General features: G+C 40.8%; 1 protein-coding gene across 1 annotated transcript in view; it reads right to left on the reverse strand.

Annotated features, from left to right (window-relative positions):
- mylka (myosin, light chain kinase a) overlaps nt 1–11,710 on the reverse strand; it is a gene marked incomplete at its 5' end in the record, with an annotated part of 228,217 nt that extends 216,507 nt beyond the window's left edge. The window contains 6 exons of the mRNA XM_080038536.1: nt 4,321–4,342; nt 4,685–4,850; nt 5,835–6,000; nt 8,263–8,308; nt 8,761–8,968; nt 11,561–11,710. Coding sequence (XP_079894662.1) covers nt 4,321–4,342; nt 4,685–4,850; nt 5,835–6,000; nt 8,263–8,308; nt 8,761–8,968; nt 11,561–11,710 — 758 coding nt within the window. The remainder of the gene's footprint in view (nt 1–4,320; nt 4,343–4,684; nt 4,851–5,834; nt 6,001–8,262; nt 8,309–8,760; nt 8,969–11,560) is intronic.
- Between the last annotated feature and the right edge of the window lie 5,790 nt (nt 11,711–17,500).

Raw genomic sequence — 17,500 nt, forward strand, 5'->3', positions numbered from 1 at the left:
TTTAGACAAAAATAAATGTGAGAGAAATAGTGTTCATAGAAAAAAGTCTGACATTTTCGGAGAGAAAACAAACGTTTATATTTTTAATACGTAAAAAAATGAAGTGTCTCTGACCTTTGCAGAGAGAGACAGAGACGGACAGACAGACAGACAGACAGACAGACAGACAGACAGACAGACAGACAGACAGACAGACAGACAGACAGACAGACAGACAGAGACAGGGAGGGAGTTTAAGTTTAGATACATATAAAAGTGAGAGAAATAGCCATTTTCTGTTAGAAATAGTCTGATATTTTTGATTTTCTTCTGAGTAAAAGCAAACTACACACACACACACACACACACACACACACACACACACACACACCCCTCAATTGATACCTTGAGTATAAATAAAGGTTAAATAAAAAGAATAAATAAACAAAGTGTGTCTAACCTTTGCAGCAGCTGCAGTTTTCTTCTCGGCCACAGGAGGGAGCTGTACAGGCGGCCGGCCCCTCCATGAGGCAGCCGGTCTGAGCTGATCAGTCTGTCCGGGTTTGGCTTGCTGTGTCTGGGAGCCTAACCCTGACCCTACCCCTAACACACGCTGCTGTGTCTGGGAGCCTAACCCTACCCCTGACCCTACCCCTAACACTGGCTGCTGTGTATTAACACTGGGAACACTGGGAGTACTGGGAGAAGCATTGTCCGCTGAGGTCACCGTTCTGCAGGAGAAAATGTTAACAGAAATGTTATTGTCCCCCTCAAAAACAATATGAAGAGGTACAAACAACAGCTCAGGGGCCCATTTATACAGCTCCAGAAAAAATTAAGAGACCAGCCGGAATTTTTCTTAAATCTTTATCTCTACATTACTTAATGAAAATGCTCTAAATGACAATATTTTTGGGGAGAATTTGGTAGAAATGGTGTCAGTAGTTTTTAGTATAAAATCAAAATGTTCATTCTACTCAAACATTTGCCTATACATTGTAAAACGAGAGACACTGAACATTTGGAGTGGTCTCTGAAAGTGTTCCAGAGCTGTACGTATATCCGTCTGACCTGAAACTATACTGTATATTTTCCAATGATTTCCCCCTAAAGTCAAGAGTACCTATTTGCAGACCCATGGGGGAAACCATTGAAAACGGAGCTCCACCGGAAATAGGATGGGGCCACGCCCCGAACTAATTTCATTGGTCAGAATTGTACGCCCCAAACTCAGTTCATTCGTTCATTGGTCAAAAGCGTTGTCCCTCCCCGAACGTCATTTCATTGGTGGAAAACCATGAACTCTCAATTTCATTGGTTTAGAAGACGATTTGTAAATTTGACAGCTATAAGTGCTGGTACATTTGACAGCTTCATTCAATGATTGTACTGTAAAGTACACACACACACAAACACACACACACACACACACACACACACACACACACACACACACACACACACACACACACACACACACACACACACACACAATAATAATAATGTGGGGGTCACTGAAAGACACAAATCACATAAAAATATAAACTCTTATAAATAAAACAAAAAAAGTTCATGTGAATTTTGTATTTGTATTTTGATGTGTTTGCACTTTTTAAAATGAGTTGTGTGTTTTGATGTGTTTGCACTTTTTAAAATGAGTTGTGTGTTTTGATGTGTTTGCACTTTTTTAAATGAGTTGTGTGTTTTGATGTGTTTGCACTTTTTAAAATGAGTTATTTATTTTAATGTGGTGGCACTTTTTGTGTTTCATTTATAAGAGTTGATATTTGTATGTGATTGACCTACTCGTGATGATTGTGAATTAAACAGACGGATTTCGGAAGATGTACACAAAGCTTCGTCGCTTCATTCATCTTCTACCTCAACATCTACTTTTTACCACCGTCCTGGCCACTTGGGACCCTTAACAAACTGACGTATTTTACTGTGTACTAGCACCATAACCGGTGGAAACTGTGTATTATTATTCACCGCTAGGTGAACTCCGGCAGTAAAACAAAAAGAAGAAAACAAATTCAGAGTAGGTTACAATTCTGACCAATGAAATGAGTTCAGGGCGTGGCTTCCGGTGGAGCTCCACTTTCCCCATGGGTCTGCAAATAGGTGCCTCTCCCTAAAGTACCAAACCATCTTCACCTTAACCATTGCCTTGCTTAAACTCAGAGACATATCATTATATAAAGACATTTTAACCATAAATTAATACCGAAAAGGCATTACATTCACCAGAATGCAGAAAAAATAAATGGTTGCGTTCCGAATCTCATACTCTTTCTTTTTTCTATTCTACATACTACATCCGACGATAAAAAGAATCTAGTTAGGATGCAGTAGGCATACTATTGGGACATACTTTACTCTCTTATTTCATCATAACATTGCGCCTTAAGCTTGCCTCTTGCTTTTATATCCGTTGCATCCCCGTTTGTTTTCATATGGAGGCTTTGTCGATGTGACGTCACTTCACGTGCGCACTGGATTGTGGGTCAGAATCGCCCAAATAGGATGCAGTTTTCAACACTAACAATCTTGGCCGCATGAAGTAGGACATCCGGGTACTTCTAACCATCCTAAATCTGGCCACAAGAATCGGAACATCCTAAATCTTTTTTCTACATACTATATAGTAGAAAGTATGCGATTCGGAACGCAACCAATGTTTGATGTTCAAACCCTAGTGCTTAATGTGCCCTTCCCCCCCCAGTGTTATAATAAAACCTACGGCCATCTGTAAAAATATTAGCAATTGTTAGTAATTAGTCAGGATTCAAGCTGGGATCGTTTAGTGAGAAGAATATGTCATGAAGAAATATGTCCATTTGTTAACGTGCAAGATATGCTTTTAATTTATTCTTTCAACTCAAGAGGAAAACAGTTTTTATGTTTAAGCTGTGAGACAATGAGAGACGACATTTAACTTTAGCTTTGTAGAAATTATTTGAGATTTTATGCTATACATATTTATTTATTTTAAGCTTATTTCTTCAGTATTATTATTATATTAGCAATTGTTAGTGTGTTGTGTGTTGTGTGAATGTGTATGATTGCTGTATGTTTGAGGTGGTGGTCTGAGGGGCCGTTGGCGCTGAATGGCAGCCACGCTTCCGTCAGTCTGCCCCAGGGCAGCTGTGGCTACTATCGTAGTTTACCACCACCGGTATGACTGTGTGTGAATGAATTGAACCTGGAACCCTGTAAAGAGCTTTGAGTCCTTAGGGAATAAAGCGCTATATAAATCCAATCAATTATTAGTAATTTGTCATGATTCAGCTCCGGAAAAAATTAAGAGACCAGTCTGGATTTTTCTTCAATCTTCATCTCTACATTACTTATTGGAAATGCTCTAAATGACAATATTTTTATTGTGAATTTGGTAGAAATGTTGTCAGTAGTTTATATTATAAAACCAAAATGTTCATTCTACTCAAACATATGCCTATAAAGAGTAAAACAAGAGACACTGAACATTTGGAGTGGTCTCTTAATTTTTTCCGTAGCTGTATGACATTAAACGCTTTTGGTTTTAGACCAACGCAGCTGCAGACAGATGTCGACGTTAATGTCTAATCTCTGAGATTTATAGTTTTGTTTGTTTGTGTTGTTGAAACATTTTATAATAATTATCCACAGACTGAAGACAAGCTGGGATCGTTTAGAGAGAAGAATATGTCACGAATAAATACGTCGTTTAGTTTGTTAACGTTCAAATTATGGTTTTAATCTGTTCTTTTGAGTCGAGATGAAAACTGTTTTTATGTTTAAGCTGTGAGACAATGAGAGAGAAAAAATTGCTTTAGCTTTGTAGAAAATATTTGGGTTTTTTTATACATATTTATTTTTATATAGAGGTTTACAAAGGTACATTTTGAGCTTATTTCTATATTAAATATCTCACAATAAAAACTAACTTTTCTGTGATCGGCCTGAGTGTGATCTGTTCTTTTGAGTCGAGATGAAAACAGTTTTTATGATTCAGCAGTGAGACGATGAGAGAAAACTATTCTGGAAAAACTTTAGCTTTGTAGAAATTATTTGAGATTTTATACATATTTATATAAAGTTTATATAGGGTCATATTCAGCTTTTGTCCCTGTTAAATATCTCACAGTACAAACTAACTGTATGTGTGTGTGTGTGTGTGTGTGTGTGTGTGTGTGTGTGTGTGTGTGTGTGTGTGTGTGTGTGTGTGTGTGTATGTGTGTGTGTGTGTGTGTGTGTGTGTGTGTGTGTGTGTGTGTGTGTGTGTGTGTGTGTGTGTGTGTGTGTGTGTGTGTGTACAGAGATCGTTTTGGTGTTGAAAGGTGCAAAGCTTCGACTCACCTGGGGGAGTCTTCTGGAACACCTGGCAGGAGAAAGAAACTTACATTTATTATTATAATGTGTTTCCTGACGTTTGGCTTTTATCAATACATTTGTCTCCATCTTTCTCTCCCTATTTTGCTTGCTGTTGGTTTCTGCACAGCAGTGTATGTGTGTGTGTCTGTGTGTGTGTGTGTGTGTGTGTGTGTGTGTGTGTGTGTGTGTGTGTGTGTGTGTGTGTGTGTGTGTGTGTGTGTGTGTGTGTGTGTGTGTTAGCCATGTGGTAGGGTAGGGAAAAGTGTGTGTGTGTGTGTCTGTCTGTCTGTCTGTCTGTCTGTGTTTCCTTGTGTGTATATTTTCTCTGCTTTCTGATTGGTCGTCTCACCCTGGACGTTGAGCGTTGCCGTGGCGGTTGCCGTGCCGGCGCTGTTGGTTACGGAACACGTGTAACTTCCTGCGTCGTCCACCGTCACTTCCTGTATCTCCAGGAAGTGAAGACCGCAGCGCTCGTACAGACGCACACGCCCACTGGACTGTAACTCTGCCTCACACTGACACAGACAGACAGACAGACAGACAGACAGACATTCACACAGACAGACAGACAGACAGACAGACAGACAGACAGACAGGCAGGCAGACAGACAGACAACACAGACAGACAGAGACAGACAGACAGACAGACAGACAGACAGACAGACAGACAGACAGACAGACAGACAGACATTCACACAGACAGACAGAGACAGACAGACAGACAGACATTCACACAGACAGACAGAGACAGACAGACAGACAGACAGACAGACATTCACACAGACAGAGAGAGAGAGAGACAGACAGACAGACAGACAGACAGACATTCACACAGACAGACAGACAGACAGACAGACATTCACACAGACAGACAGACAGACAGACAGACAGACAGACAAGAGGAATTTTGTGGATTTGGGTTTACAGTTAATTAGAGAAAAAAAAATACACAGTTTCTGTTAGGACATAGTTGAACATTTTTACTTTTTGTGGCCGTGAAGATAAAAAAAAAGTATTATCTCCTTCTAACACAGGTAAATACAAACATATTTTCACCCACGTAAGTTTTATAATATTTATGAACATTTATTTTATCTGATTTTTGCAAAAGCTTATTGAGAAACCCAACTTTACTATATGTTGATTTTTACTAATATTATTAGACCAGGTTTACAGAGGCTTTAAAGCTGGGGTATGTGATTTCTGATTGGTCAACGTTAACATGAGCTGTACACTTTGACCAATCAGAGTGAGGCTCCGATTCTCTGTTCTTATTGGCTGTTGGGACTGTCCATTCACTTTGGCACCGACTTTGTTGGTGTAGTAGAGCGTGTCAGGGAGGGACCATAGGGGAGGGACCAAAGAGAACAAGTGGATCGGTTGAGGTATTTGGATTCAAATCTCTATCCCAACTGCCATTTTCTCCCCAAATCCTCCACCCCAGCTTTAATTAATAAAGTTTATAAATAAATAATAAATAGAACCATTCTTATTTTCACCTTGTGCCATGTGACGTGTGGCTGCGGCCGCCCCGTAGCCTTGGCGGTAAACTTGGCGGTGTGTCCCGGCTTGGCGAACACTCGGCTGGGTTTGGTGATGAACCTCGGAGGACTCTCGCCCCAAATACTGGGTCTGCTCTCTAGCGATGGGACTACAGAACGACACCTGGAAACATGGGAAATGTAGTTCTATTAGCATCACTAATAAAAATGAGGTTTAAATATTTGTTTTTGTAAAATAACGTAAAAAAATTAAACGTATTATGTTTAAAGAGTGATAGGTACCCCTGAAGCAATTCAAACTGCTTTAAGCCCCTATCTCACTGGGCTGCGACTGTTTGCGACAAGTTTGAGACTGCAGTCGCAAACGAGTCTCTAAACTGTCTCCAAACGTTCGCGGAGGTCTCAATTTCCTCGCATGAGTCGCAGAGCCGCGCAGTCCTGTCGCATGAATTTTGAACATGTTCAAAAAAAGTGTGCGACAAATCTAGTCTCAAAATAGTCTCAGAGTGGTCGCAGGTGTCTCAAACGCATCGCAAACCCTTCTCAATTTAGTTTCCGCGAGTCAGAAAGTGCGAGCAATGTGAAACAACTTTGCGAGGGGTTGGCGACATATGAAACTAAAGTGTGACTGATTTGAGACAAAAATGAGACTGACATTCCGTTCGTGCGACGCTCGCCAGACGTTCGGGAGACATAAATGTGACCTCCTGGCAAGTGTTGGCCATGGGACATTCGCAAACGTGTCGTGAGGAACCAACTCAGTGAGACTGCAAGTGAAAATTGTCGCTAAATTCACATATTTTGTCGCAATTTTGTGTCTCCAACTTGTCGCACACTGTCGCAGCCCAGTGAGATAGGGGCTTTACAGGGGCATGGAGATACATTAAAACTGAAACATAAGAAAATATTGAAATGCGATTTTAGAGATAATCGTCTGATTGATTTTTTAGGATGAAGACGCCGTTACAGTAGTCAAGTCTACTAAAGATAAACCCTTTTTTTAAATTCAGGTCTGAATATATGCCAACACCAAGATTTCTAACTTGGTTTGTGGTTTCTAACGTTACAGATTTAATCTGAGCTAGTGGGAGCATGTAGAAGTTAAACAGAAGAGGCCCCAGAATGGAACCTTGGGGGACCCCGCATGCAATTTTTTAAATGTATTCAGGGGCCGTATTCACAAAACATTTTAAGGCTAAGAGTAGGTCCTAACGTGCTGATTTAGGAGTAACTCTCAAAAATAAGGGGCGTTTCACTCCTAATTTTAGGACTCCTAACTTTTTAAGATAAGTGTAATTCACAAAGCATTTTAGCGCTAAAACTAGCTCCTAAATCTATGAAAAGCTAGGAGTCCTCGAGAGGACTCCTAAGTCACTAAGAGTAAATCACAGACACTCATTTGATGGCATTTTGGAGAGATTTAATGCTAGTGAGCTTTACAAAAGGTACCTTAATAGCTGTAAGGGTTTAATGATCTTAGTAAAGCTATGTTTAGAAAGTATAGACACATTTATATTTATTATATTTATATAAAAAATTATGTATTAAGTTCCTTTTCCTGCAGTTGCTTTGGGTTTACGATGCACTGAAAGTTACTGTTGGTGTCACGTTTGGGTTTAATTTGTTACTAGAGTAGGCCCATATGTGGCGCTTCCAACTCCTCCATTCCACAGGTCCGCTACTGTATAGTTGCGTGTCTCGCCTTTTTCCTTCCGCATGCACTTTACGATTTCGCCAGTTGTTGTTTCTAAATTGCGAATTTCCTGGTTTGCCGCTGTCTGACTATTGCGGCATAGTCCGCCGTTGAGGGAAATACAGTGAGAGTGCATGGCGTGCAGCTGTTCAATGAGGATATTTTTTCCGATTCAAATCATTGTAACATTTTAAATTAATAGACCTATGTGGCGCTATTGTAGGTTAATTGTGAACGAATGTGTGGGAAACCCTGCAGTATCTTGGTTTCATGTTAAATCAGTGTCACTTGTCATTAATTGTATATAAAAACTCTTCACTTTAATACAGCGACACGATATGGATATCTCCCACAGTGTTTCTATCATAAACTCACTCTTAGCTCTCATTCCCTCTCAGCCAATCACTGTGGGCATAGAAGGTATGAACATGACATCATCCATAGCAACAGGGTCAACACCGCCCTCTATTCTCAGTTTAGGAGTTCCTCCCATTCCTTAGTAAAAGTTGATCTTATCAGCTTTGTGAATAGGTTTTAAGAAATTACTCCTTACTAAGAACTTTTAGTGCTCCTTAGGAGTACTCTTAGCGCTAAGATAAAATGTTTTGTGAATACGGCCCCAGATGTTTAATTGCCCGTAGACACACAGTACAGTGCCAAGTCGGTTTAGTAATACAGTAGATTGTGGTCGACCGTGGATTTATCACAATGATTATCCATGACTGATCTCACCTTGACTTCATGGAGGATGGGACGCCATATTTACGCCCAGAATCTTCTGCAGGTGGAAAAACACGAGAGCAGAACAGTTCAGTTTTATAGCATTTATTTATTTTTATTTTCAGTACAAACAGTGCGTCATGTACTCGATTCAAGTCAATTCTTAATTAAAAAAAAGGCTCTGTACAATAATTAACATTCTTTAACTCTAGTTTTCATCGGCAGTCCCTTCGCCTGTTATTAATAGCCATCTTAAAGTGAAAACATAAAAAAAATAAGAAGAAGAAGAAGAAGAAGAAGAAGAAGAAGAAGAAGAAGAAGAAGAAGAAGAAGAAGAAGAAGAAGAAGAAAATACAATTTAAAATTTAAAATTTAAAATTTAAAATTTAAAAATGTAAAATAAAGTTTAAAAATTAAAATTAAAATTAAAATTAAAATTAAAATTAAAATTAAAATTAAAATTAAAATTAAAATTAAAATTAAAATTAAAATTAAAATACATTTTCTTACCGTCTAGTAGTATCTCCACAGTAAGCTGGCGGCTTCCTTCCTGGTTGGTTGCTGTGCAGGTGTAGCGCCCGAGGTCGTCCTCTGTGACTCCTCCCACCAGCAGACTGAAGTGGCCACGCCCACTCTGCTCAATGACACAGCGCTCCGAGCCAATCAGAACGCTCCCTTCTCTGTACCATGTGACCACGGGCTCAGGGTGACCGCGCACCTGGAAACAATACATCAGAATCTCACCATTTTATTTTATTTATTTGTTGAATTTATTTATATTAATTTTAATTTTAATTATATTATTTTTAATTTATTTATTTATTAATTTTCTTAAAAAAAATAAAAATAAAAAATCTTCACAAAAAAATGTGGGAGAATTTACAGAAGCTACGGTGGCCTTCAAGGACAAGAAGCTATAGTTACTAAAGATGGCATCATCCACCACTGCCTCAAGTCTTTCCACAATATCAAGTGATGAGGTGAAGATGTATTTATTTATTTATTCTATAGTACTTCTTCTTCTTCTTGGTCTTCCAACAGGTGCATTTCCCCAGGACGCCCACTATATATAAAAACCTGTAAGGCCGTTAAGTTAAATATATATATATTGTTATAATGATTAGGTGAAGATCATCATCATCATCATCATCATCATCTTCAACCGCTTATCCGTAGTCGGGTTGTGGGGGCAGCAGCTTGAGCAGGGAACCCCAAACTTCTCTTTCCCTTCCCCACATCAACCAGCTCTGACTGGGGATCCCAAGGCCTTCCCAGGCCAGTGTGGAGACATAATCTCTCCATCTAGTCCTGGGTCTTCCCCGAGGCCTCCTTCCAGCTGGACGCTCCTGAAACTAGCTTACCAGGTGCCCGAAGATGAGGTGAAGATGTATTTAGTTATCTATTCTATGGTACTTCTTCTTCTTCTTCTTGGTCTTCCAACAGGTGCATTTCCCCAGGACGCCCACTATACTATATTAGTTTTTTTAACTGTCCTGAATGATGGTTTGTACATTAAATTCTGAATAAAAAAGATCCACTGTATAGTTTAAGGAAGAATAAGGAACACACACACACACACACACACACACACACACACACACACACACACACACACACACACACACACACACACACACACACACACTGCCTCGCCAAAATAAAAGCCCAAAGTGGTGATGAAATGTTTTGGTTCATTGATCAGGAAGCAGCCGGTCACAAGACTGAACCAGTTAATCCTCACAGCGGGAATCCACATGCTTCCTTTCACTCACTGGCTTGATCCCCCTCTCTCTCTCTCCCTCTCTCTCTCTCCCTCCCTCTCTCTCTCTCTCTCTCTCTCTATCTCTCTCTCTCTCTGTCTGTCTCTTTCTCTCTGTCTGTCTGTTTCTCTCCCTCGCTCTCTCTCTGTGTCTCTCCCTCCTCTCTCTCTCTCTCTCCCTATCACACTCTTACACTTAAACTCACACACAGACACACTCTCTCCCTCTCTCTCTCTCTCTCTTGCTCTCTCTCTCTCTCCCTCTCTCTCTCTCTCTCTCTCTCTCTCTCTCTCTCTACTTTAGAAAAATCAAAGTAGGGCACCTCCTCTAAGTAAGTAAATAGAAGGCACCTTTGTTCTGACAGCCTTCTGGAATATTAGCTTTGGATAAATCATGTCACACACACACACACACACACACACACACACACACACACACACACACACACACACACACACACTCACACACACACACACACACACACACACACACACACACACACACACACACACACACACACGCACACACACACACACACACACACACACACACACACACACACACACACACACACACACACACACAGTCGCCCCTCTAATGTGACCTAAGGGGCAAAAAGATAGCATCAGGGCCCCCTCAGATGAAAAAAAAACTCAAGGGGCCATGTGTTACTAAGGGTCCAGACATTGGCCCTGTTGCCTCCATAGAGTCTCAGTCCTCTTCACAGCAGACCCGGGTTAGAATCCAGCCCGGGTCGTTCTCTGTCTGTCTGTCTGTGTGTCTGTCTGTGTGTCTGTCTGTCTGTTTGTCTGTCTGTCTGTCTGTCTGTCTGTCTGTTTCTCTGTCTGTCTGTCTGTCTGTCTGTCTGTCTGTCTGTCTGTCTGTCTGTCTGTCTGTCTGTCTGTCTGTCTGTCTGTCTGTCTGTCCTCTTCACAGCAGACCCGGGTTAGAATCCAGCCCGGGTCGTTCTCTGCATGTCATTCCCCTCTCTGCCCCGTTTCATCTCTGTCTCTACACACTGTCTAATAAAAGTAAAAATACCAATAAAAAAAAATAATAATAAATAAATAAATAATGATAATAAAATAAATAAATAATGATAATAAAATAAATAAAAGCAAAAATAAAAAAATCTAAATTCAAAGAAATAATAAAAATAATGAAAATACAAAAATAAACGCAAATTGCAAAAAAAATAAAAAAATACCTTGGACTGTATTTCCTGTTTAACTGTCCAATAAAAGCACAAATACCGATGGAAATAATTAGCAATACAAATAAATAATAATAATAATAATAATAATAATAATAATAATAATAATAGTAATAATAATAATAATAATAATAATAATAATAGTAATAATAATAATAATAATAATAATAATAATAATAATAATAATAATAATAATAATAATAATAATAATAATAATAAAATAAATGAAAAAAAATTACTCAAAATTCAAAGAGATAATTATATATATAAAATAAAATAAAAACCGCAGATTGCAAATAAATAAATAAAAATAACTTTCTTTGCCTATGTTTCCCACCTTTCCCTCCAGTCGTCCGTTTCCCCCCAAAGCGACTCGGGCATTTCTCGGAGGAAGGATGAAAGCTGGAGGCTCGTTTCCACGGGAACCGCATCCCGGCGACAGGCCCGTTACCGCGGAGACGCCGGAAGACAACCGGACGTCGCTCATACCGCTGAGAAAAAACAAAACACACAAAAATATTAAGAAATAATAATTGTGGGGGCGCCTTTAGCTCAGTTGGTAAGGCGTCCCCCTCCCGGGCCGGGCCCAGCAGCAGACCCGGGTTTGATTCCCACCCGCGGTCGTTCTCTGCATGTCACTCCCCTCTCTGCCCCATTTCACCTCTGTCTCTCTGCACTATCAATAAAGCATAAAAATGCCCAAAAAAAATATCTTTATTTTTTGGTCTGTCTAAGATAATTTTAAAGTAGCTACAAGGAGCTTACATTTGTTGTTGATTCTAGCACCCCCTTTGGACCTAAGTGGTATTGTTTTATAGAAACGCTGATAAGACGCTACAATATTGTACAAGAAGTCCACAAAAGTCTGTTTTATAATGGATATCTATGGGGGAAACTATTTAGTGGTGTTATTTTTGCAGTACCATGAGTGTCCACAGGGGGTGTTGGCAGTTGGCACTATCTCACACACATGAAAAGTTAAAATAAAAAATCACTATAGGTCTATTAGACTCTAATACATCTAGAACTTAATCTTATTTAATTAAATAAGATTAACAAAAAGAGCTTTTCCTTGATATTCTAATAATATGAGTTTCACCTGTACATACTGGTGTTATTTTTGCAGTACCCACAGTGTCCACAGGGGGCGTTGGCAGTTGGCACTTCTAACACACTTTTTTCATAAATTTAATTTCATTTTCATTTAACTTTTATTTATCCTCGAGAGACCAATTGAGGGGTGACCCTCATTTTCAATGACGTCGAGTTCAAACAAATTCAAAGGAAAAACAACAATACATACACAATATTCAACGCAAATACATCAAATACACAACAACAGGTGAAGAGAAAATAATTGAAACATTTACACAGTGGTGAAGATTAAGTGGCAGCAATTAAAATTAAATGGGTTGAAAGTACAATATAGCCTAATTAAAACAGTTACAGGTATAGTTTGGCAGATTTAAGATAGTTTGTTTAAATTGGTTAAAGGATATGAAGGTATTTAGTTTAATTTGTTGCTGTAAGTTGTTCCAGGAGTCAGGGGCACTTTCAAGAAGGTAATGCTGATAAGAAGTATATTGTACAATATGTCCACAGAGGTGCGTTCTATAATGGAGGGCTATGCGGAAATCAGTAAAATGTATTTTTTTACTTCGTTTTTTTTTTTTTTTTTAAAGAACACAAACACACAACTGAAAAAGTGAACACACAAACAAAAGACAAAACAAAATAAACAGCTAACATGGCGTCCTCTACTTTACAGGTTTCTAAGGACATTGTTTAAACTAAAGGCAAATGTTAAGCAGAAAATAAAAAGTCAACGAGGTGTCATGTAGGTCCCTTCAGCGCTGTTATATAGTCCAGGAAAGGCTGACATATCGGTTTGAATTATTTTTAGTGTTGTTATTGCAGTACCGACATGCCGACAGTGTCCACAGGGGGCGTTGGCACTGTCTCACACACTGCCCATGCTCTCTCTCTCTCTCTCTCTCTCTCTCTCTCTCTCTCTCTCTCTCTCTCTCTCTCTCTCTCTCTCTCTCTCTCTCTCTCTCTCTCTCTCTCTCTCTCTCTCTCTCTCTCTCTCTCTCTCTCTCTCTCTCTCTCTCTCTCTCTCTCTCTCTCTCTCTCTCTCTCTCACACACACTGCCCATGCTCTCTCTCTCTCTCTCTCTCTCTCTCTCCGTCTCACACACTGCCCATGCTCAGTACGTGCACCGCGGCAGACGTTTAGTGTATGACTGACACTTTAATCAGAGTGAAATGTTTGTTCTCCAAACATTAACTAATGTTGCTCTTTCTGCCCTCACAGCTGAAATATACATCCATGTGTACTCAGTACTTGGTTTGGGCCCCTTTTGAATGAATTCTTGCCTCAAAATGCCATTTTTAGGAAACATCCTGAATTAATGGGAAATGAGTAAATTTGAGTGATAAATCATTTTAGCTCGCTTAGAGGGGAGCAAATGGAAAAAGTGGCTCAGATTACCCCGTTCTCCCCTATGCTAATATGCTTGAAATGAACATTGTTACAAATGAAAATAAATTGCTTTTATAAGGCAGTAAAAGCCAGCAAAATAAAAAGTTTCAAGTTAGTGGCAAACTTTGAGTTAAAAGTAGGCTAATAGACAAGCTACTATACATTGGCTAAAATAAAATACAGGCTAAAGGTGCGAACACACTAGGCACTTTACACGCGTAAGATTTATGTGCGTAACGCAGCTAAAATGTTGCTTGATCATTTTGTGTCAAAAATGGTTATACGCGCGTAACGTGCCTAGTCTCCCTCCCGATATTGTATTTCCCTTATCAACCATGGCTGCGATCAGAACCGACCCGACACAACAGCGTGCATGTCCACACAAAAAACAACAACAACACAGCCAACAACTGTGCCAAAAGACAAACTGAACAGCACAAATAGCCTAGCATTAAAACAGCATTGCATATTCACGGCAGCTACATAACAAACACAGTTACAGCAGCATCGGTGCACGGCGGCACAACATAAAGGCAAGTAGCCAAAATTACCCTACCTGGCTGTGACAGGGGACCGTGGCTAGCGTAGATCAACACCGGTGCTTCGTGTACTTGTCGTGAAAGTCCCGCGGACATAGCCGTCATGTTTGGATTCATAATATGAGGCGCTAGCCGCCCGCACACAACAGGGTGAGTTAACTAATGCTATACGGCGCTAACTTTGTTTATCGGCTAAAGCACAGCCGCACATATTCACTGAATTAACCAGGAAGTCCATTCTCCTGGTTTACTTTCCCCACGTCTTCTAACCCGAGCGGCTTCATACAGCACCGGCCGCCGCAATACATTTCCTCCTCGGTGTCTCTCATCAGCCTCTGTGTACAGTACACTGTTCTCCGACCCTGCCAATGTATGTGACGTCGGGTCAAGCCCAACGCTGATTGGCCAACGCGGCTAATTGTCTCGCGTAGGAGCAACAAAAGTTCCATTTTTTGAACTCCTCGCGTAGCTGCGTAATATATACGCGCGTAATATATACGCGGGTCATACGTGGCTAACGCGGCTAAAATGTTGCTTTAGAGCGAGTGACGCATTTACGCGCCATGTACGCGCGTAAACCAATGGTTCCCTATGGAAAAACGGCCGATTTCATACGCGTCTGTACGCGTGTAAAGTGCCTAGTGTGTTCGCACCTTAAGAGACAATATAACTAAGAGCTGTGCCACACACTTTTCTTACCTGTATTTTCACAGATTCAAGTTGTTTTCCTCAAATAAAAGTCAAAATCTGGTCCAACGTTCTGCTGCTTGATGCTGCGGTCAGTTCCCGGTGAAGGAGTGAAGACAGGTGAGATGTGTGTCGGACTCTCGTCCACTTTATAGTGACGCGCGATCCCGACACGCCCACCATGGACCTGCTACTTGTGTCTGGGTGTGGTTGTGAAAAGGATTTGGACCCCATGAAAAAACAGGTTGGGTACCTTTTGTAGTTCTTCTACATTCTTATAAACAGGACAGGCTAGTTGGTTGGCACAGGTTGACACGGCCAGCCAGGTCTGACCAGTTTTTCAGAAACCTGGCCAATCGACCAACCAGCCGGGACGGGTCATACCACAATGACCCGGCTTGTGTGTGTCTGTGTGTGTGTGTCTCTGTGTGTGTGTGTCTCTGTGTGTGTGTGTGTGTGTGTGTGTGTGTGTGTGTGTGTGTGTGTGTGTGTGTGTCTGTGTGTGTGTGTCTCTGTGTGTGTGTGTATGTGTGTGTGTGTGTGTGTGTGTGTGTGTGTGTGTGTGTGTGTGTGTCTCTGTGTGTGTGTGTGTGTGTGTGTGTGTGTGTGTGTGTGTGTGTGTGTGTCTCTGTGTGTGTGTGTGTGTGTGTGTGTGTGTGTGTGTGTGTGTGTCTCTGTGTGTGTGTGTGTGTGTGTGTGTGTGTGTCTCTGTGTGTGTGTGTGTGTGTGTGTGTGTGTGTGTGTGTGTACAATACATGACCCGGCATGTGGAACGCTCTCGGGACAGAGTGCGGGCACATCGATACCCCCGCGCTCCTCCGCCTCACCTGCAGCCAGGCCTTAGGTCCTTATTTATTTATTATACTATCTATGGGCCAACCTACCCTTCAAAACTATAAAGTTGGCCTATGTTTGGTTGCAACATTTAGGCTTAGTTCATTCTGCTCTCATCACTGCAAAAGCACTGAAATCATTACAAAAAAAAGTTCTTAATCTTTGAACTCAAATGTGTCCCTTCAGTTATTCCCAACTTCTTTGTGCCTTGTGTCTTTCTTTGCATAAAGAACTTTTTTAGGTCTATTTTCATTTTTAGAAACAATACAGAAAGCAGGACCTTGGTGTTACGGCAATAATTAAAACAGGATGATGCTGCTCGTCAGCTTCATTGTGATAGGACCCGGCTGGTTGGTCGATTGGCCAGGTTTCTGAAAAACTGGTCAGACCTGGCTGGCCGTGTCAACCTGAAGACTTGAAGGTACCCAACCTGTTTTTTCATGGGGTCCAAATGCTTTTCACAACCACACCCAGACACAAGTAGCAGGTAAATGTGGAACGACTCAGGAAATTTAATCCAGACAAAACTGTTTAATATCAAAACCCAATCTTGTCACCATTTGGCACACAAAGGGTTCATAGGATGGATTATGTTTGAAACAGTTACACTCCGCTGTGCTCAATCTGAAACATTTTGAACATTTCTGCTTTTCTACTGCTTTTTAAATGGCCCTAAGCGGAGCCGCAGCTCTGTGTTAACACCCAACTCTGAATAGATATGGACATAAATATCTAAAAATCTAAAAATAAAGTTTAGCTTAGTTAGGTTCTTGGCTTCCAAAGACCATGGGCCCCCCAAGTGACTGGGCCCTAGAAAGCCTTCCCACTTTCTGCCCCTTATGGGCGGCCCTGCATGCCGACAGTGTCCACAGGGGGCGTTGGCACTGCCTCACACACTGCCCATGCTCTCTCTCTCTCTCTCTCTCTCTCTCTCTCTCTCTCTCTCTCTCTCTCTCTCTCTCTCTCTCCGTCTCACACACTGCCCATGCTCAGTACGTGCACCGTGGCAGACGTTTAGTGTATGACTGACACTTTAATCAGAGTGAAATGTTTGTTCTCCAAACATTAACTAATGTTGCTCTTTCTGCCCTCACAGCTGAAATATGCACCGACTTCCTTATAAGGTTTTAAACGGCTATTACCCGCCGCTACACGAACGTTAGCCGGTGTTTTTAAATGACATTTTTTTTAGCCTAATGTCGACCTCTTGCTTGTCTTTCTGTCCACGTGAGCTCTGAAAAGGCTGTGATTATTGCCAGACGTCACACACACACACACACACACACACACACTGATATACACACTGTCACACAAGCAGACACACACACACACACACACACAAACACACACACACACACACACACACACACACACATTCCTCAAGTTTAAATATTTCTGCTCTGAGCTAATGATGCTATTGCTAATCCGTCTTCAACACAGTTTTGGACCGAGAGTAAGAGTTATTATTATGGATTTTATGGATCACTTAGAGATCATTTATGAAACTGGGATCCCATTGAATTTTTTTTAATAGGCCAGATAGAGACTTTTTACCAATTAAGTATACTCTCCTGAATTCTCTCTCTCTCTCTCTCTCTCTCTCTCTCTCTCTCTCTCTCTCTATCACACACACACACACACACACACACACACACACACACACACACACACACACACACACACACACATGATTTGACTTATTTTATGCAATTTTTACTTTTAAATTATTTTTCAT

Source organism: Ammodytes marinus (genome assembly GCF_949987685.1).
Source record: "Ammodytes marinus genome assembly, chromosome: 12".
Taxonomy (NCBI): domain Eukaryota; kingdom Metazoa; phylum Chordata; class Actinopteri; order Uranoscopiformes; family Ammodytidae; genus Ammodytes; species Ammodytes marinus.